Here is a 21105-nt window from a genome sequence, read left to right on the forward strand (position 1 = left end):
GTGTAAGAAACTCGACTGAGTCGTCGTTGAGGCGCTTGAGAATTTTGTTGGTGATCCCGTCGGGCCCAGGGGCAGATCTGCCGTTTAGGGATGCGAGAACCCGCTTGACCTCAGCCACGGTAAAATCCTCGTCCATAGATGGTACGTCACGCCCTTCGTACTCGGGAAACGGGGGGGGGGGGGCGCACCGGATCGTCCGTGCCCGCCAGGTACTTGTCTCTGAGCTGCTCTGTGACCACCTCATCTGGAGTCGAGTCGGTGGCCAAATGAACAGCTTTCGCCAAAGCTCTCTTCTGATTTCACTTGGTGTTGCCATCGTGCAGTAGGTGACTCAGGAGACCCCAGCTTTTTACCGTTCTTGAGCTGGCCCTCCACCGAGTCGCACAGCTCGTCCCATTGCTGCTTGCATAGCACCTTGCAATGAGCCTCTATCATGTTGTCTATATGGGAAACCCCTTGTGGTAAAAAATCATTCTGTAGTCTCTCAATACAGCGCCACATTATCATACAGTGATTGTGACACGCAAAATCCAGGATTTATTGTTTGTAACAGTGATGTCCCTCTCTCATTGTGCGCAGTAATTATCAATTTATTGTTGTGGAAATGCTGTGATTACACCATGTTGAGGAAGTTTCACTTCATATGCTGTCACATTCCTTCATTGTGCCATTTAAGCTTTCTCCGCAGCTTTTCCTCGTATTGGCAAAGTGCGCGTTTGCTCAAAACGCTAGAATTGAATCCCAAGTAGTGAATGTGAGGTATATTTGTTCTTTTTGATGGCTTCTTTCAAGTGAATGCCATGTACACCTCACATCACACTGTCACATTGGCGTTTAGGAAGTTCTAAAACAGTTCGCGGCTGCAAATCACTTGTATCAGACGAAGCGACATAACACTCACCTTTAACGGCACTGACTGTTCAAGGCAGTCTAGCCAGATTGTCCGAACGACATCATGGACGTTTTTCGGGAATTGGGCGGATTAGGGCGCCAAACGGAAAGAAGCACGGGATGTGCCATTTGTTCAATTGCTACCCAATACTACTCAAATAAAAAAAAAAAGCCTCCAGCTTGAGCAGCAAAAGGGTCAGAGATGGCACCGTCCTCAAATCCGCGTTTCGATGTGATGACAGGACTACCACGCGTACAAGTCACATGCACCTCTAGCGGCCTTCTGCGATTTTCAAATAGGACGTGATGATGCCCTCAATAAAATAGAACTGGTCTTTAATGAAGTTCAATGTAACGACCATGTATGGGCGGGTAAGAATTGCGGTAATTGCTTCTCTGTTATAGCCAACCCATATTTGCTAACAGTATATTCGTCACTCTTTTAGATGTTGTCTCGACACTAGCGTTACCACTTTGTCAAAGCATCCTTGAACGCTGTTATTGCTGGCCTTATTGTTGGCGTATGCATGTTTTTCGCTCCAGTCCGAACCTCTTGATTACGCCCGCTTCGTTTATGGAATGCAAAATTGTCGCCAATGGTGGGGAAATTCATCCTCTTTTTACCGTACGTGTTTATCGAAAAAACATTAACCGGTACCTGCACTTTCATATACCCGGCTGCACCGAATCGGCGGTGGCATCAAAGAATGAGCTCCGGTGTTTCCCTGCACTGCCACCCTACTGTGGAGAGAGTCTACTTAAGGGGACTTTGAGTTAGTAAATTATGCCAGCTTGTTTTTATTGGAGGTTCTCCTTGCCACCATTTTATAGCCTGTCTGACCTTGTCATAGGACGTCTGGGGGTGCAATTTGAACCTAAGTGCTCCCCAGTGCTACAGTCAAGCGTTCACTCAATGACGCCATCAATGAAACATGCCAGTTCGGCGCGCGCCAGGTACGAAGTTTGCAGTTCACCAGTTTAATACGTTCCTAAAGGCGGCATGCTGAATAACAAACTTTAGAAAGCTGCACATCAGGAGACGCTGACGAAATATGAGTTCATACCCTACAACGTGCAATGTGAACCGATAAGCGAAATACTTGCTATCGAAACGAAAACAAGAACATAGATTACCGAACTCCTGACGTCCTCAAAATACATGGATAACAATGTGATCTGTCTTAGGGGGTCTGGCGCCCACGTGGTTGCTCGGATACAAGACCTCGCATGGGAGGTCGCTCTTTAGGTATAGCTTTTGTCTATCAGGGCCTGATGTTACTTCGCGCACCCGCCATGGTTGCTCAGTGGCTGTGGTGCTGGGCTGCTGACCACGAGGTCGCGGGATCGAATCTCGGCCACGGCGGCCGCATTTCGGTGGGGGCGAAATGCGAAAGCACCGGTGTACTTAGATTTAGGTGCATGTTAAAGATCCCCAGGTGGTCAAAATTTTCGGAGTCCTCTATTACGGCGTGCCTCATAATCAGAAAATGGTTTTGGCACGTAAAACCCAATATATCTTTTTTTACTTTGCGCATTATCATTGCCACAAAACTAAACTGCCTGTCACACACTCACATGTTCCCTTTCATGAAGCTTAGGGCATATTTTTTTGTCGCTAGCACACTCTCTGGTTCTATCTTTTTATGCATGCATTCGCTTTGACGTCTCGCATTCCAAATTTTCAGCCTGCACTCTGACATGTCAGTGTAACACATAACCCAAATCGCAGCGTTATCAACGTCCTCGTCTTGTCATATTTAAAACCTGCATTCTGTTCTTCCTCGTCCGCTGTTAAATACAGCCGGATAAAGCCGCCTCGTGTCTGGCACCACTGCGGTATTCATTCCGGCGCTTATAATCACGTTCTCACAAATAGCCTGGCTGGAAAAAGGGCGCCCCAGAGACAATACGAAATGTTCCCGTCCGCCTTGCTCGTGCTGCTTGGCTCGGCCTTTGTCGCGCCCCAGATGATCGACTTCTTCGAAGGATGCGTACCGATGGGACAAGAACAAGACCCTGGCGGCTGCGTCCTGGCACCCGAAAGCTGGCTCAGTATGAGCACGTTCCGCCGTTACGCCCAACTGGCCTTAGCAAACGCCCATATTCAGCCAGACGAGGGGCACCTTAACACTCTTCTTGAATTGACTCGTATAGCAACTGAGGTAAGTGCTACTGCTTAGGTTGGCGTTCGCAAATAACCCAATGTTCTAACGTAATTTTTGAAGACAAGCGCAGGGGCTCCGTCATCCGCACTTTACTTTTCGTGGTTGGTGACAAGGGCTTGCGCCCCTAAGTTATGTGCGCGGCGCCAATCCAAAAGGGCTGGGCCCGAACCATGTTTCACCTATTATGGAACGCTAATGGCGCATTTAAAATAAGAACGTGTTGAAAACCAATACTATATTCTGGCTAAACTCTACCTTGGCGAGTTCAGATCAATTTCAGGCTCATGAGATATAGGTACCTAAACACATTCTTCTCGTGAATGTGATGATTTGAGGCCGCTAGTGGATGTAGGAGAACAAGAAAGACGTTGAAATAAAGCCTGAAAAACGCATGAAGTTAGCGTAGAGCTAAACAGGGAGAAGTAACGACACGTGATGAGTCAAAAAAGGTCGAATCGAAACCCGTATAAGCCGGTTCAAGCGGCACGCGTCAACAGGAACCGAAGGTGTGGTTTGCGGACCGAAAAATGCAGATCGATCCCGAAGATAGTGAGGTCCGAAATTGTGGGCCGATGCCTAACATAATGCACTCTAAAAAGAAAGAAAAGTTGAGCAAAGTAATCGCTAAGCAAAGGGCTCTAAGTAAACATCCCATGAAACTAACGCAGGCTCAGGTGCCGATGGCGATGTTAAGGCTATATTCAACAGCAGTTGACATCGAAGAGAGAAACACGAGGTCTACTGGGGGAGCTTGCCTTTCCTCCCGAAACGCAAACATGGACACACAAGGAAGACCATGTGACACGCTATTGTAATCAGGAAGTCTTTTATGTATATATATATGTATATCAACTGGTGATGTCGTGCTTTTTTTTTTCAGAGCCCTAAATATACTCCATGTTAAACATAGCTTGCAACGCTGTGTAAACTAGAAGGACTTCTTTCCGTAGTTTCGTTCGCAACAAGTACCGTTTTCAGCTTTTTGCAAAATGTTATGTGAGACTGTTTTTTATTAAGGTTAAGTAATAAGTGCAAGGTTTTAGCCCTTAACCCATAACGAACCAGCTGTTTCTTACGACTGTTATTAAAGTGTTATAAAGCATTTTGCTTATCGCTGTTTTTCTTTTCTGATGCTGCTTTAGCAGCCCGTTGCACCAGTCTCACGCGAATGCTCGAGTGACTATGTATCACCATTAGAGGTGACCTCGAAAGGGGCGGAGTGATTCACTGTGATGACCGAACTTATTGCGTAGTTTCCACAGAGTTGCACAGTGTGTTTGCAACAAAATAGGGAAATCAACACCACCTCGCTAGATATATTTATACAGGCATTATTGGTGAACTTCACCCATTTGCCGTGTAGGACAGGCTTCTATCTCGCCTCTTCGAAGATAACTGTGTGAGCGCAGCAGCTGGGATTTGACCTAAAACGTGGAAAGCATGACTGAAATCTCTTGACTTGTTTTCGACGAACGGCCGCATGTGCTGTTGACGTTTCGCTCGCGAACTACGCTTATCGTCGTGTCTGCAACATTCAAGTCTATAACAGAAGGCTTGGGCTGCGGTACGTTTACACTTGCCTGCAAGTTTCTACCCGAGCTGCCTCCCGAACCTTCTCTACGCAACTGCACTTGAGCGGCCTTGGGCGAAAACATATAAACACATTCGTATAGCGCGTTCCGAAATAGCTTGTTACCTATCAATTACCATTATAGATAGATAGATAGATAGATAGATAGATAGATAGATAGATAGATAGATAGATAGATAGATAGATAGATAGATAGATAGATAGATAGATAGATAGATAGATAGATAGATAGATAGATAGATAGATAGATAGATAGGCCGACATACATACATACATACGTACGTACGTACGCACGCACGCACACACGCACGCATACAGACAGACAGACAGACAGACAGACAGACAGACAGACAGACAGACAGACAGACAGACAGATAGATAGATAGATAGATAGATAGATAGATAGATAGATAGATAGATAGATAGATAGATAGATAGATAGATGGATGGATGGATGGATGGATGGATGGATGGATGGATGGATGGATGGATGGATGGATGGATGGATGGATGGATGGATGGATGGATGGATGGATGGATAGATAGATAGATAGATAGATAGATAGATAGATAGATAGATAGATAGATAGATAGATAGATAGATAGATAGATAGATAGATAGATAGATAGATAGATAGATAGATAGATAGATAGATAGATAGATAGATAGATAGATAGATAGATAGATAGATAGATAGATAGATCAAGCGGCCATTACTATTACGAGAAATTCATGTGCAAGATACCATAATTACGCTAATTACATTTCCAAGTTCTTACTTTGCGACGCATACTTCAGTCCACGAATCGTAGCTAGTGAGTGTGCAAGCCATATCGACTTAAAAAGAGTTCTATGAACTACGCCAGTTTCGAGATAACAATTTGCAGAATCTGGTGTAATTCATTGGTATTCCACTTAATTTGTGCTTCAATGTATAAAACAACGTTTCCCTAACAATGCAAGATGAACAACAGTGTAGTTCTTCGCAAGTATCACGGCGCATATTCCGAAATAACTGGCATATACTGAATTCCTTCAAAGTCGCTATGCCTTGCATACTGACGAGCTACAATTCGTGCCATAAAACACCGGCAAGTTTTAAAAATTCGGTTCAGCTATTGGTTATTCCACGCTATCTACATTAGAATGGTGATTTCACTATAACATATTCTATATTTATTCCAATACTCCTGTATTTTGTTACCCCCAACGCCAATGTGTATTACCCCCACCGCCACCCCCACTGAGAGCCTTAAGGGGCATTTTTTGAAATGTACATTCAGTAAGAAATTTCAACCAGACCATCAAGTATTGTAAGATAATACATTAAATGATCTGTATGCATTCAGGATACATATGACGCGGCATTATATGCACATGTTCTACGTTGCTTCTGCGATCTACGTCATTGGGAAACTTGATTCAGGTTGTGGTATGTCCTTTCGTTCTCCCCTTACGTATTTCCCGCCAAACTCTATCAATGGGTAGTGCGTGGCCCAATGGGTAGGGCATCGGGCTGTCGTGCTGAGGGAACCTGGTTCAAAACCAACCAATGGAAAAACTTGCGTCAATGAGTATGTGAAACTGGGATTGAGCAGCTGTTCAATGAACCTCTTCGGTACCAACTTGGGCCATGCACAGTTCTTCAATCGACCTCTCTAAAGTCACTGGTTACAGACCACTCTTCAATGACGAAAAAAAAATATAGTGAAATTTGGCTAGCGGTGGGCGGAGTTTGAATCCACCTCTTTTATATTCAGACAATCTTATCTGCCATATAACGCAGGTGCCCCGCGCTGAGTTCGAGGGGGCGTTAATTAATGAAACAATTATTCTCTTAGTTAATAATCAATTATATTATTCAATTTCTCACATAGTATAATATAGGTGGCAAGTGTCAGTGAGAAAATTATGGAGCAACATGAGAAACTCCCGATACTGCTTTCTGTTGCTAACCCGTGCAACACAAAAGTGTTTTCCCAAGCATGGCGGTAGCCCGCGAACACGTGCATTGTGAATCGATTGGCCAATCGCACGGCAATATTGCGTGTATTCGCGAGTTCTTTCACGCCCGGAATAACACAAATACGTTGCACTTAATACGCAACAGGAAGCTGTATCGGGAGTTTTTAATGTTTCTTTACAATTTTCTTATTGAGACTTGCCACCTAATTATACTATTTGAAATGTTGATAATTTATAAGGCTAATTATTTATTGGGCGGAATACAAAAAAAAAATCTCATTATCTCCAAGCAAAGGAAAAGAACCTTACCTTGGTTCGGTCCAGTTACGTGGCATTTGCATATTTTTGACTCTTGGTGCATGATAGTTGGGATACCTTGTATATGGGTTATCTCCGAAAGAGTGAATGGCGCGAAGCCGTGGTGAGCTAGGAAACGAATGTAAGTTTTCCCACGCTGCATTTATTCGTGTGGTCGGCACCCTTAATTTAAGCTTCAAATAGCGCCTGACAGCGCCTGATTCGAACAAAGCATTTACAGCCCCAACCACGCAACCACCCCCCCCCCCCTCCCCTCCGTCGGCGAGGAAAATTCGTCCGTTGTTACAAGTGCAGTATGCTTATGATAACCGAGATATTAGTACATTAAGAAAGTAGTCGCAAAAAAATACACAAACCTCTTTACAAGGTGCTCTTGAGCAGCTAGAAATAAAATTTTCAGACTGTAAGGCATGAGGAGCTGGGAACCCGCTGAAAACGTCTGAGGCTTTGTTCGGACAATCTGTAATGTTTTCAAAGTTTTTAGGACATCCAGCACATGCGACAATAGCATTGTGGCATGTGCACCTTCTTGCGCCTGATAAAGAGACCTTCAGCTTCGTTTAGCGCACCTGTTGTACGTTTGCTTTCTCTAAACTTGTATATGTACCATTTTCTTCTACCACCGTAATTTTATTTTTTTATATATTATTCTACCACCAAATTTTTATTTGAAGTGGCATCCAAGGCAAAAGGCTGTAATCCCGACTGTGCCTTGGCTCCCTGTTACAGGCTTACAGATTTTCTCCTAGCACTCCAGCTGTTTGGAGAATACGTTGACATACGACACTACAATGACGCCGGCTTCATGATGTGCTTCTCATTTGTTTCTTTTTTTTTCTGTTTCATGCAGCGGACCGACGGTTTCACAATCATATTGGAGTTCACCACCGTCAAGAGTACGTGCGATAGCTCGGTTGCATATTCCGAGGACCAGTGCCGACCACTTTACAGTAAGGTATGAATGTAGCTAGGATGCTGGAATGCGGCAACGGGAATGATGCTACTCCTACAAAGTTACTTTGTGCATGTGTCTTTAAGATTTACTCTTACAGGGAACATACGGATGCTCGCAGAAAAATAAATTGGGCTAGTTGCAAACAATTTCGAGAATTCCCTAGAGAAAAGCACGCCGCAGGTACCAGAGGCAGATAAACAAGTTTCGATCTTCAAAGCACACCGCTTATGACTGTCATAGACGAGCAGGTTTAGACGGCAAATCACATAAACAAATGTCGGCGTGTAAGCCATCGTGGAAACGCTGCTATACGCACTGTAACTGACGTTTAGAAGCAAAGCATATTGCCAAAAACAAAAACGACTGAGGGATTTTTTTATCGGTCGTGATTAATTAACTAGGCTATAGAAATATTTCCGAATGCACCATCTGTTCCTTTCTCATCGTTGAAAATGTCCCTGATTGCGAATGCGCAAGTAAAGTGATGTGGTGAAAGGGTCGGTGTTGTTCTGTCGCTTTCGTTACATGCTTCCTTTTATATATCACAACTCATGGAAGACGCTTGGTTGCCAGTCATGCATTGTTCGATACACGCGTTCTCGTGTAATGTGTGTTTGTGGGTAATTTGGTGTTCTTACTTGAAGCAAGTGCGTTTCCCAGATTAACGCCAATGAGACTCTTACTTTGCTGGCACTCCAGCAACATCAGCCAACCGAAGCAATGTCAGCGCACTGGAGAGGCGTCGGTAAGTCTGGTCGCGTCACCAACCGCGAAATGTTTGCAGCAAAGCCAAGTGCTTCTGCATCTGCCAGAGTGGAACATTCGCACACGAAGCACACTCGTGTGTTACCTTTAACAATTGGCCACTCTGTACCTGCAATTCCTTCTGTAGAAACTACTTTTGGTGAGCTTCCGCATTTAAAGGCTAGAATCTGTTCTGCAATGGATTCACATAATTGTCAACGCGAGTGCCTGGTAACGGCTATGCGTGGACGAATCCACAGAACTCGCCGGCAGCGTCTACAGCAAGAACCGACCAATACATGTCCTCCTTAGCATCAATGGGATCTTGTGACACTTGTAGTGCAATAAAAACTAACGGCTTCTGATACCTTTGTTCTTTGCTTTGTTTTGGTTTCAATTGAGATCGGAAGTATCTGAATTTACAGAGCAAGCTGGGCGAGTTGGTGATTGAACATGTTCCTTATTGAACATGATTGAACATGGTCGAAAATATCACATTTCATTGCTTTTTTGGCATCCCAATACGATATTTCAGGTTGCTGTATAACGGGTAAAATAGGTCAAGAACAAGCAATATTGCTATGAATACTGCTCTGTATATACTATTAAAGAAGCGAGGTCTCGCACATGCTAAAGCTTAGTCCCAACGTAAAGTTGCAGTTGCACTAAAGCCGAGTGACTGCAGATGTGGCTTCAATAAGCTTACCAAACAAGCACTACTGTTTTCTCTCTTCATGCTGTCTGCTCAATATTACGAATGTTTCATTTACATTTTCTTCTTTTGTTACAGGCAAATGGGCTGTGCCAGGCAGTGATTAGAAACCGCGATGTTATGAGGTTTGAAGACGCCTGGTGTGTTCCACTCTTTGAGGACTAGAGCAACCTGCAGCTTTCAAACATAAAGCAATTTTTTCTTCGGTAGAAAACACAAAAAGCGGTCAAGCGCACCTTCCGCACAAAACGTGGACATTAAATAAATTTTGTATTCACTATTCTCACTGCTTCGTGAGCTCACAACATGCAAGGTTGCGGTTTCCAACAACGAGGAAAAGCTCTGTGGCAACTCGATAAATACTGGTAATAACATTTCGGCACAAATGAAGTCCAACACATCGAATATTCAAGCTAAATAATTCACAATTCTTTTCTCGGAATTCAAGTTCTTGTCAAGCTTAAAAATGCGCCCGCTCCTACGTCGAGCGTCGGTGTCGTCTCTCCTCGTCCTCGTGATCTAGGCAACGAGCACAGCGTAGGACGAAAGAGCGAACACGGAGTGCGGATGAAAGACAGCGATAGCGAAAAGAGCGCGGCGAGAAAAGCGGAGGAGGAGGGTATGACGAAAGCGTGAGAAGGCAGGCGCACCACCGCGCAAGATGGGCTTCGTGGCGACGACGGCTACGAGGTGGCACCAAAGTAGCTCGCGTCATATGTTCACCGGTGACTCCAGCGATACCATATATTGAAGCAAAGCGCTGCGCGAGCGGAGGTCGGCGGTGGCTGCTCTGAATCGAAGTACGGTAGCTGGCTGGGAGACTCGGTACGTCTGCATTATTAGTTACAGCGCGAATGAACAAGCAGGGACACGGAATAAAGACGCTATCTGAAAAACCATCTGCGACGAGTACAGAGCCCGCGGTGTGCTGTGTTTTTGTGGCTAAGTTAGCGTTGATGCGACCGGCAGCCCGAAGGTCAATTCGCTCGCTTAAGCTGCCGCGTATTCTCGCTCAAGCGCTTCGACCGCGAGTTTCCGCAATCTGTGGCTGGGATGTGTTTATCTTTGCTTGTCCGCACGTGACACCATGCTTGTTAATTTTGGTCGTCTGCCTGCATTAGCAAGGCTCATCGATAACCAATTAATACAACCTGAAATATTCGAATATATTTCTCCTTGCCGTTGCCGTAACGCCAGGTGTGTGTTCGCGCCTGTTCAAGAAAAAGTTTTCTCCGAGTTTCATGCATATGTTCTTGCCGAATGAAGAAAGCGAGGATGAAGAAGAAAAGTGATCAAGGTAAGAGTTCCGAAAGCTTGTTCCTTTCCATATTTCTTCTGCCGCCGGCTTCCAGACGGATGGTGCACAATGTAGCAGTGTGCCATGGTATTGAGAGGAATCATTGAATTGTCACAAAGATTCTCAATTGTTCCTCTATTCGAGCAAAACGCCATGCCTCATAATATCACTAAAACGTCCTACCATGCCATCAGACAGCCGTGCTGTAGTATTTAACCTAAACCACATTTTCCTCACGCACTCTCGTCTGAATACAAAGCAAGACAGTAATTATATTTGACGAGACTTTGAATATTCATTTTTAATATATCATGCTTGCAAAATATCGGTAGCTCACGTTTCCCAAAAGCGTATAGGTGTCTTCTTTTCGTATTATCAACGTTCAGCAATCTGTGCAAGCACTACTGAAATGACGATTATATAGCATGCTTCCCAGATTATATCAGCGATACTGTACCCTTAGGTCAGGCTGCATCGCATCATCTACTGATACCTCCAAAAGACGACAACCACAGCCTCAAATTGTCCATAACTTCGAGGTCAACATGCGTGTTCGGATCAACTTTCCCTACCTGGTCAATTATCTCCGATCAAGGCCTTCGATAACTTTATTTGCCTGTCGGATTTACTTATTTGGAATAGAAGCACCGAAACACCAATTGTGTACGTAATATGCCTGCTATCGATATCTAGCATAGTTTATGCATTCAAACTTGTGTCTTACGCACTGTTTTTCTTATTCTACCGTATTCTATACCAAATACGTCGCAGTGCATCGTTTTTTTGTATTCAGATATATATATATATATATATATATACATATGAAGTTGGGCGTGGTATTGTGCTCATCTCACTTTTATAGCTTATATGTTGTTTTTTATGTGTATTCTGATACTTTTTGCATTGTATTCGCTCTCTATTAACTAAATTACTCAGTATAATTAATCTTTAGACCGCGATAGCTGTTGAAAGCCATGGAATATAACTATTGCATATTGGTATTATTTGTATTTGTTAAAACTGCTATTGCAAAAGGCTTTCGAAACATCATTCATGTTCTTGCTCGGTACCATTCCAGTGCGTTCCACATTTCATCGCAGAAGCCAACTTTGCGGTAGGTTAAAACATGTGACTTTTCGCAGCTCCAATTAGAACGGTACTTTTTTGTTTCTTTAAACTTTTTTCCCACTGAAATACAGAAATAAACTAATTAGCATAGTGATTTCGGCAAGTTCGTGTAAGGTATTGGCGTCAATGCAGCAGAAAGCTCAAAAGTTCGTGCGGGAACATATGTTTGGGGATGCGAAAGGAGCCCTAACGTCGACAGACATCCTAAGATGGTTCCTACCAAAATGTTCTCTCTCTCTCTCCTCCTCCTCCTCTCTCTCTAGAGAAGCGCAAGGAGCGCGATGCCACACTTTGTCCTGCATTTTCTACTCCAATTCCTCGTGGTGTCGGCCTCTGACAATTTCTTCCGCGGGTGCGTCCAAGAATCTGTCCGAAACCGCAGTTCGGACGCCTGCGTGTTCGTTCCGCCACGATGGCTAGACGCGGAGGTGTACCGCGATCTGGCCCACCTTGCCCTGGCCACCGGTTCTCATTTCCCGCGAGGAGGCAATCGCGACACCGTACTCGACGTCACGCAAGCAGCGAACCAGGTTATTTTGGTGACAGAGCCTCATGTAGCGTCGCGTGATAAGTATGTAACACCCTCTAATGCCTGACGCATTATACCGGGTGTCCAAAGTTAAGGTTTAAGGTTTCCTTAAGGTTACGCGCTGGGGGGCACGCGAAGACCACCCGTGAAAATAAATTATGTGACCAGGGGTACACAAAGTGAGATGATAATTATCACTGTCAGCAGCCCAATTAACTCAATTTCAATAATTAACTTTTTATTGACTGCATTGTGTATGTTTGTATTCAAACGTAAGTCGCGTTTGTGACAGTTTCACTTGCAAGAATTCTTCTAGCATGTCAGTGCTCCGAGATATTCAACTCCACAAATTTTCATTGTCGTTCGTATCATTACGCATGCGAGAGAGTGAGGATCGGCGCAAAGCTCCTCCCTGATGTGAAGCGGCTGTTGCGTGCGGCGTTTAGTCTGACAACAGGGCGGTGCCATAGGGAGTGATCGTAACTGTTCCCCTTCCCCTCCCTGCTGGCCAAATAAAGATATGACAGCGCGCTGCACCATGCAGTTGTTGCGTCTTGATTTGAATAAAACTTACAGTACTTGGAAATCAGCAGTCACTTTATTTGCGCAGCCCAGGCAAGGACCAAGCCCGCTTGTGTAGTCAATATTACGCACGTGCACTGCTCTCCGGCTTCTCCGCTCGCGCCATTATACCGGCATAGCAGCTGCCGCCATCGTTACAGGCTGCACGGTCACGTGTTGCGACAGCGTTTCCAAGTTCTTCGATTCTTTATTTCGCCAGCCCAGAAGGGAAGGGGTACAGTTATCTTTGCCAATGCCTCTACCCCATTGTACGGGGCGGAGGCAAATGCCACACGCAACAGCCGCGTCAGATCAGGAAAGAACTTTGTGCCGATTCTCTCTTGTATGCGTAATGATGCGAACGACAAGTAAAATTTGGAGTCGGAAATTTGCGGGCGCTATTTGGAATCGGTTGGCGAAGGACAGGGTTAATGGGAGATCGCAGCGAGAGACCTTCGTCCTGCAGTGGACACAAAAGATGATGATGATGATGATGATGATGATGATGATGATGATGATGATGATGATGATGATGATGATGATGATGATGATGATGATGATGATGATGATGATGATCTCGGAGCACAAGCATGCTAGAAGAATTCTTCCAACTGATACTGTGCATAAACACGACAGTCCCTAGCTTTGCAGTACAAGCATACCCACTTACTGCAGTCAACAAAAAGTTAATTATTTAATTTTAGTTCATTGGCATGCTGACAGCGATAATTGTCGTGTCACTTTGTGTCCACCTGGCCACATAACCTATTTGCACAGGTGGTCTTCGCGTGCTCCCAGTGCCTAATTGTAAGACAAACCATAAAGCTTAATTTTGAACATTTTGTGTGAGTCTCTCTACGTTTTAAAACTCACAAACCTCATTTGGGCACAGAAAATTAAACACTTACCATGTGCTAGCGTATTGGTACGCTGGAGCAAGTTTCTTTTAGTATACGAAAGTGTAGCAAATGAATCAGTAACAAATTAAGTTCTAACTCAAAAGCCATTCATTATACAAATAAATTTGTTCTGATTACTATACCAATAATTTCTAATTACCTTTGATGTGGAATTGGGTTTAGCCATTCCAAGGCTTAAGCAACCCTGAGTTCCTTTCAACTGTTAAAGCCATACTCCTTGCCACAAAAACAGCTATAGAGAACACTGGCGCGGCTGTCACTCAACTGAGACGGTTGGTACATATTTTTTTTACTGTGATCGCAATTATATGGTCACTGCAGGCGCATTTTTGCCGTTGGTGTCGTGGCGAGGTTCCGTATAAAGTCCAGGGGCGATAAAATCGTAGCCGCGCGCCGTTTGCTGTATGTGCGAGTCAAAACTTGCGACGGTGAACCGGCGATCGCGGCTCAATCTCGCGCACGCAAGGAAGGGGGGCGCGGAGGAAGCGCGCCGTCTTCTGTCGCGTGGAAGGCTCCAGGTGGGCTGCGTTCTACTCCGGCCCGCAGTAAATAAAAAGGCCACCTGCGACGAGGACAGAGTCCGCCGCGCGCTGCGTTTTCGCGGCGTAGTTCGCGTTGGTACGCGATGCAGCACGAAGGTCAATTCGCTCGCTGATGCTGCCATGCTTCCTAACCACATCGTTTTGACGTCGAGTTTTCTAGGTCATCGGGTGAGGTGTGTTCATGTTTGGTGGTGCGCGCGTGACACCGTGCTTAGTAATTTGGTTAGTATGCCCATGTTACATGCTTATACGGCCGATAAAACTACTATCCTTACTTCGTATACCTGTCCACTAACCTGCTATGTACTTTAGTATCACGCTTCCCTCGTGTAATATTTGTAGGCATCTCCATAGGTATGTCCTGTTTCGAAACATCGTAAACTATTTCGCAGATGTAAACTCTCTTAGGATGTTGCTGTGATGATGAAAAATAGTTATACATAAATATTTGTCTCTGTACACTTTCCTAAAGATATATATTTTCTACAGAACATTGATAATGAGCAGTCCTTTTTTGATATTTTTTTTTATATCCAAAGCTCTTTGCCAGCTACCCTAACAAATCTAGTAAACGTGTATTTAGAATAATATGATCATCTAGTCCATTACGCTCTTATGTACAATCTAATCTTCTACAGGAAATCTAATTAGTACTATAATATAGCCACTCACACCATTAACAATTTTAATTTGGAAACGTACTGATACGCTACCGTTTAGTAAATTAGAATAAAACAATGTGGAAAAGAATGGCACTGACATCTCTCAAGCACAACACACTTTCTTCCGGCAGGTTGGTAGAGGGATAAAACATTTTATAGTGCTAGAGTATTCCAGAGGGAATTAATTTTATGGCAGTAGTTGCTGAAAGATTTTATTGAAAGCGTATGGGAAGTTGAATAAAATTGCATCTGTTTGGCTGTGGTGATTTATGTGGTTAAAAAAGAAGCGAGCTGTTTCAGGTAGTGGAATTACTGTTAAGTACATCATTCCGAGCCGGTTTGCGTAACATTCCTATGTAATAGATCTCTAAGGGTAAGCAAGCAACTGTTTGAATCCAATGTGCTGAATACTTTAGTTCACCTATTGGGACGTAGGTATAAATATTTAAGGATTTGAAAGTCGGTCTTGGCGTCTTTTTGGGAACTGATAATCATTTGGCACGCTTGGAATGATTTGGGAATTTTTGTTCTTCTTGCTTAGCTATTCAGCACGAACCGTTGAAACAATATCGGCACTCTGGCGACAGTTATAGGCGTAATTTAGTGACTTGAACCGTATATATACGCGCAGTTTTCTAATGTTCTAAGCTCCGTCCTTTATTACGTAGAAACACAGCTAAACTCATATATGTTGATATGTCTTAAATGTACCAAGGTATAAACCTCGCAATCAAGTACAAGCTTCAGAGGAGACCTTATCCAGCCCGAAACCAAAACTTGGAGGAGGAGGAGCAGGAGGAGGAGGAGGAGGAGGAGGAAAAAGCTCTATTCTTGTCCTGTACAAGGTGTTGCCACCTGCCTGGCTTCACATAAATAACCTAACAATATGCCATATTTGGGCAAGAACGACACAGGGGCGCTTGTGAAAACACGGGCGTAGTATCGTCAAAATTGACTGGGGAAAAAGTTCCGTAAAAGCAGTGATCAAATAATCACCTCTGCTATATTTCATCCAAGATGCTCATAGCCATGCGGGTATTTTTCTAAGATTCATTGCCGAGACGACAGCCTAATTACTATGAGGGCAACAGCAACGAAGCCGTTTGCCTGCATCACCCTCTCGTATACCACCTATGTGGACCCCTTGGCACTCCGACTCTAATTCCCTATTTCCACTTTCAATAGCTCATAGGGCATGGAACTGTCCTGTTAACATTATATTGCTGACGTTTTAACACAAAGAAGAAAGTACGCGTGTCACCTACAAAACAGACTACACCTGTTTTCCGTATCTCCGCGCCAAAGAACATAACTGCCCTATGAACTCCGCCAATTAAAGAAGTTTGCTTTCGCCCTGACGTCTCCAAATAAAGCGAATGTAATTGGCTAGTTCTTCTGTAAAAATAATCAGAAGTGGATAGAGGTGCATTTGTAACAGACAACACAAGAAAGAAAACGCCGCCGAAATTATTCACATAATATACAGCCAATGCCGGATCAAAAAGGCAGTATTTCCACCAGTATTTCCTATACAGGCGCCTTTCTATCTTTCCGAAAATCTTCTCTCGTAAAGACTCCTATATGCAATAGTTTACAGGTCTAATTGGTCTAATTACCTTAACTACTGTGTCCCTTTAGCGTTCCGATGAAGAAATATATGACATCTAAACTTCCCTCATAACTTGTTCATCGCCCTGTAGCAGCAGACCCGCATCATTGCGTCCCACGCTTCTGCTGCGTTGCAGGTGTCGAGAGGGATAGTTACCAGGCTGGAGTTCTCCGTCCTGAAAAGCTCCTGCGACAGCTCTACCAGCTATTCCAAGAAACAGTGCAAGCCGGTGGGCCCCGAGGTGAAGACCGTTCTCTCGCCGTTGCTATCTCGATTTTTATCACCCCGTGTTTCGTCCGCTGCCCGACATTCATCCGGCCACTGGACCCCTGACGCAATCCAGCAATAATACCCAGTTTTCATTTGGTGCCCCCTGTTGAATTGTACTTAACCTGTTTGCGTGTGTGTGCACACACTTCGTTCTGCTGCGCGTCTCCGTAATAGTTTCTTTCGTTCTTTCTTTTTCAGCAAAGCGGACTATGCCAGGCAAGATTCCGCTTTCTTCATGACCTCAAGCTCGAAGACTTCATGTGTGACGCTGAAGTTGCAGAAAATTACGAAGCTCCCTGAAGGCCTTAAACAGAGCTTCCCTTTGCTAATCAATGTTCCTCGTTAAATGGTTGCCCAATATATATTTATATACAATAAGGGTACTTTTTCGACACGAGTTTTCTTTTCCTGTCTTTCTTGTCATTGCTGTTATCATTTTGCCACTGTATCGCACGCACGTGCGATACACTCACTAAGTTGTGACGTTGCTTTTGTTCAAGCCTGTGAGAAGCATGTTATCATGGCGTGCGAGACTTACGAAGTAACATACTGGTGCTACATGGCAGAAAACTGTTGCGGAAAATCCCTGTTTCATCTCAGTGGAAGTGCTGTCTACTGCACAAAAAAAAAGCAACCCAGAGTGCAAACTACTATAAGCTTCTCTCTGCTACCCAGAAAAAAATGATGAAAAGTCAATATGCGCATCTTCAAGGTTATGTGAAGTGATACTATCACGTAACGGCTAAATGTGGTATAGTACTAAATAGAACGCCTACGATTATATATATACTCATATCATCCAACGAGTATTCTCATGCAATGTTTATACACCGCACAGAACACAATCTTAACGGTATGCTGTGCTTACGTTTGGTACTACCATGCCTACAAGGTATGCATAAGGGTAACCGCCAGTTGAGGTAGATGCACACTGTGAGACTTCGGTGATGTTTGATCTATGTTGGGGGAAGAATGTTGTCGAAAGTTGTACGCATGGAAAACTGCACTTATTTAATGTAAGTTTTGCGTCAAAGTAAAGGTTTGTCTGTACATTTAACGCTTCGATATCTGCTGTGTCACAGTTCCCAATAGCCATGCGGGGGTATTAGCCATAAATGGGCTAATATGAAGCGTCGCATGCGCTGTATCGCGAAAGTACGGGTAAACCTAATGTAAGAAATAAAAGAGATGCATTGAATCTGAGGCGCTATTTACATTAGCTGCCGGGGTGCACTTACAGGTACGTGAACACCCTTCGTGTCGTTAGCGCTAGTATTATAAGATATCTATTCAGCCCAGAATTACAGACCGAGCATTTCGGCCACCTGGGGTTCAAGTCGACGCTTTTCTTTTTGCCCGCGAGCGCCAAGCCAGCGTCATTTGTCGTTTATGCACAGCAGATGTGCACGCCTTGCCATTTTTTCGGCGGTCAAATTACAGCGGTAAAGACGCGCGCGCGCTCGCGGTTGTGTGTGTGTGGCGGGAGGAGAAGGGGGGGCGTGTGCGGGAGTTTGTGTCCGCTAACGTTAGTCAAGCTTCAAAAAAAATTTCATAAATTGCGGTGGAAAATACGATAATGTATTAACTTCTACGTAGTGCGTCCGTGAGATCTCTGAATGTTTTATTTCCTTTGAATGGCTTGGCTAATGCTACCTCGAACACACTATATATATATATATATATATATATAATGAAAGGCTGCCGGTGTCAGGTACTTGCACAGGCCCTTGTAGGTAGAGGACGCGTGTACGACAACCGATGTTTGTTCGTAGTTTTTTACCCTTTACAAAAAACTTTCGGGTTTCGTTTAGCGCACCCGGCGTGCGTTTCTTTTCTCTCAATCTCTCCATGTGCCATAATCTTCTATCACTGAGCGTCACTGAGCACTTCAACTATTTTGCAGTAAATATGTCGACGTGTCGACGTACGACATCACCCAGCCATCGGAATCAACACATACTTCCCATTTGTTCCCGTTTCATGAAGCTTTCAGGATGTGTCGTCATCGGTCCAGTTCACCACCTTCGAGAGCGCCTGCAAGAGATCGGTTGCCTTTTACGAGGAACAGTGGTCGCCAATTGGAAGTAGGGTATGTGTGTGTAGCGATTCCACGGAAATACGGGTACGCGAATAATACCGCTCATATTTGCGTGCGTGCAGAGCAGTTCGCATAAATTCGTGGACAACACGTCCATGAGCTTCATCACTTTGTGGGCACTTCAGCTGCACCAACTGCTTGAAGCAATATCAGAGCAGAGAAGGGCGATCAAAGCAAGCAGCGCCATCAAACCATATGACGTCTGCTGCAAGGCCGGGCGCTTCTGCACTAAATGAAGGGGAAAGGCCTATTTACTGTACGCTCATGTGTTCACCTGTAAATGCGGACCGTACCATGTCTGCTATTCTCTCTAGACAAACTACTTTTGTGAGGTGTAGGGTTGAAAGCATACAGGTTTTGGAAACTGAATGCATGTAATTTTTTATGCATGCGCGAAGTGACAGCTATGCGTGCGCAAATTTAGACAGCCCATGTAACTCCCGGCAACGTCTGCAACAGAAATAAATCTCGCGACCCGTGGGTCCTGTCGTGAATCTAATCAAAGGTGGAAGAGCCGGCCGGGCAAAAATTGCAGGTGCATTTAATGTGTACTGTCTTCTCACTCGCATATAGTGCTCATTTTCCCCTTGTTTGGGCCAGAGCCGATGTGGCTATTGCGTTGAGATGGTAAGAGCATTGTCGTGGGTTACGTTGCTGCCGCAGGCGGGAGCGTACTATGGGAACCTATTAGCTGGCGTACTTAGATGTGCGTGTACAAGAAAGAACCCCTTGTTGTAAAAATTCTTCCGCAGACTCCCACAAAGGCGCCCGTTTATCGTATCGCAATTGTGGCACGTAAACGAAACAGAATTGATTGCTTGTAACAGTGATACCCCCTCCCATTCTGCGCCGTGATGAGGAATTTATCGTTGAAGAAATGCTGCGACTACGCCACGTTGAAGAAGTTTGATTTCATGTACCGCCACGTTCTTTCTATGTGCGATTTAAGCTTTCTCCGCAGATTTTGCTTCTTTCCAAAAAGTGGACGTTTGCTCGAAACCGCAAAATTATGTCCCCAGTATTGCACATGAGGTGTGCTTGTCCTCTTTGATGGCTTCGTCCAAGTTAACACCACTTGCTGTCCGCCAGTGTGAATAAACTAGCCCTGCAACACGCATCAGTGTGAGATTGCAGTCTAGGAAGCTCTCAAAGCTGTTGACGGAGGCGCAGCACGTGTATGAGACGAACCGGAATAACACTCCATTTAGCGACATCGCCTGCGTTACGTGGTTCAAGGTAGCTTTACAAGAATGTCCGGACAGCACCGTGAGCCTTTTTCGGGAATGGGGGAGATTAGGGCGCCAAACAGGAATAAGCGCCGGTTGTCACACCGGTTGCGTTGCTACCCGATACCACTCAAGTAAAATTAAGCCTCGAGCTTGAGCAGCCAGAGGGTCGGGAACTGCCCCGTGTTCAAGTGGGGTGACTCGCGCTTCCAGCTGATGATGAGAAACCTGCCAGGCATACAAGTCACATGCACCTCTAGCTGCCTTCTATCATGAACGTGAACATGTCCTAAATGAAATAGTACTCGTCTTTGATCAAGCTCAATCTAGAGACAACGCATGCGCGAGTAAGAATTGCCGTAATTGTTTCTCTTTATAATATTCCGCCTATTTTTGCCATTTATATGTCGGTCACCCTTTCTTATATTGTCTAGACACAAGTGGTACCATTTTGCCGAAGGCATCGCTGCACGCTGTTATTGCAGGCCTCATTCTTGGCGTACAGATGTTTTTGTCTCCTGTCCTAACCTCTTGATTACGACCGCAGCATTCTTGGAATGCGAACCTTGTCGCCAATGGTCAGGAAGTTCATCCTCTTCTTACCGTACACCTTTAGCGAAAAAGAAAATTAACCGGTACCTGCACTTTCATATACACGGCTACACCGAAGTCAGCGTCCTCAGCGGTCGCATCAAAGAATAAGCTCCAGTGCTTCCCTGAACTCCCACCCTACTGTGGACAGAATCTACTTATGAGGACTTTGAGTTAGTAAATTATGCCAGCTTCTTTCTATTGGAGGCTCTCCTAGCCAAAATTTTATGGCCCGGCTGACCTTGTCTAAGGCCGTTTGGCGGTGCAATTTGAACCCAAGTGCACCGCAGTGCTACAGTCAAGCGCTCAGTCAATGACGCCATCAATGAA

At 44.6% G+C, this 21105-nt stretch overlaps 1 protein-coding gene across 1 annotated transcript; it reads left to right on the forward strand.

The window, feature by feature from the left end:
- The first annotated feature begins 2804 nt into the window (after window positions 1-2804).
- On the forward strand, window positions 2805-9622 carry LOC126533810 (uncharacterized). Its single transcript, XM_050181014.3, has 3 exons — window positions 2805-3053; window positions 7782-7886; window positions 9421-9622. The coding sequence occupies exons 1-3, from the start codon at window positions 2805-2807 to the stop codon at window positions 9505-9507; spliced, it is 441 nt and encodes a 146-aa protein (XP_050036971.1). The 3' UTR covers window positions 9508-9622.
- Window positions 9623-21105: the final 11483 nt, after the last annotated feature.

Source organism: Dermacentor andersoni, chromosome 7 (assembly GCF_023375885.2).
Source record: "Dermacentor andersoni chromosome 7, qqDerAnde1_hic_scaffold, whole genome shotgun sequence".
Lineage (NCBI taxonomy): Eukaryota > Metazoa > Arthropoda > Arachnida > Ixodida > Ixodidae > Dermacentor > Dermacentor andersoni.

Coding starts and splice junctions, on each gene's coding strand:
- LOC126533810 (XM_050181014.3), top strand. CDS start 2,805: ATGTTCCCGTCCGCCTTGCTCGTGCTGCTTGGCTCGGCCTTTGTCGCG. Junction 3,054..7,781: donor TGACTCGTATAGCAACTGAG/GTAAGTGCTACT, acceptor TGTTTCATGCAG/CGGACCGACGGTTTCACAAT. Junction 7,887..9,420: donor GCCGACCACTTTACAGTAAG/GTATGAATGTAG, acceptor CTTTTGTTACAG/GCAAATGGGCTGTGCCAGGC.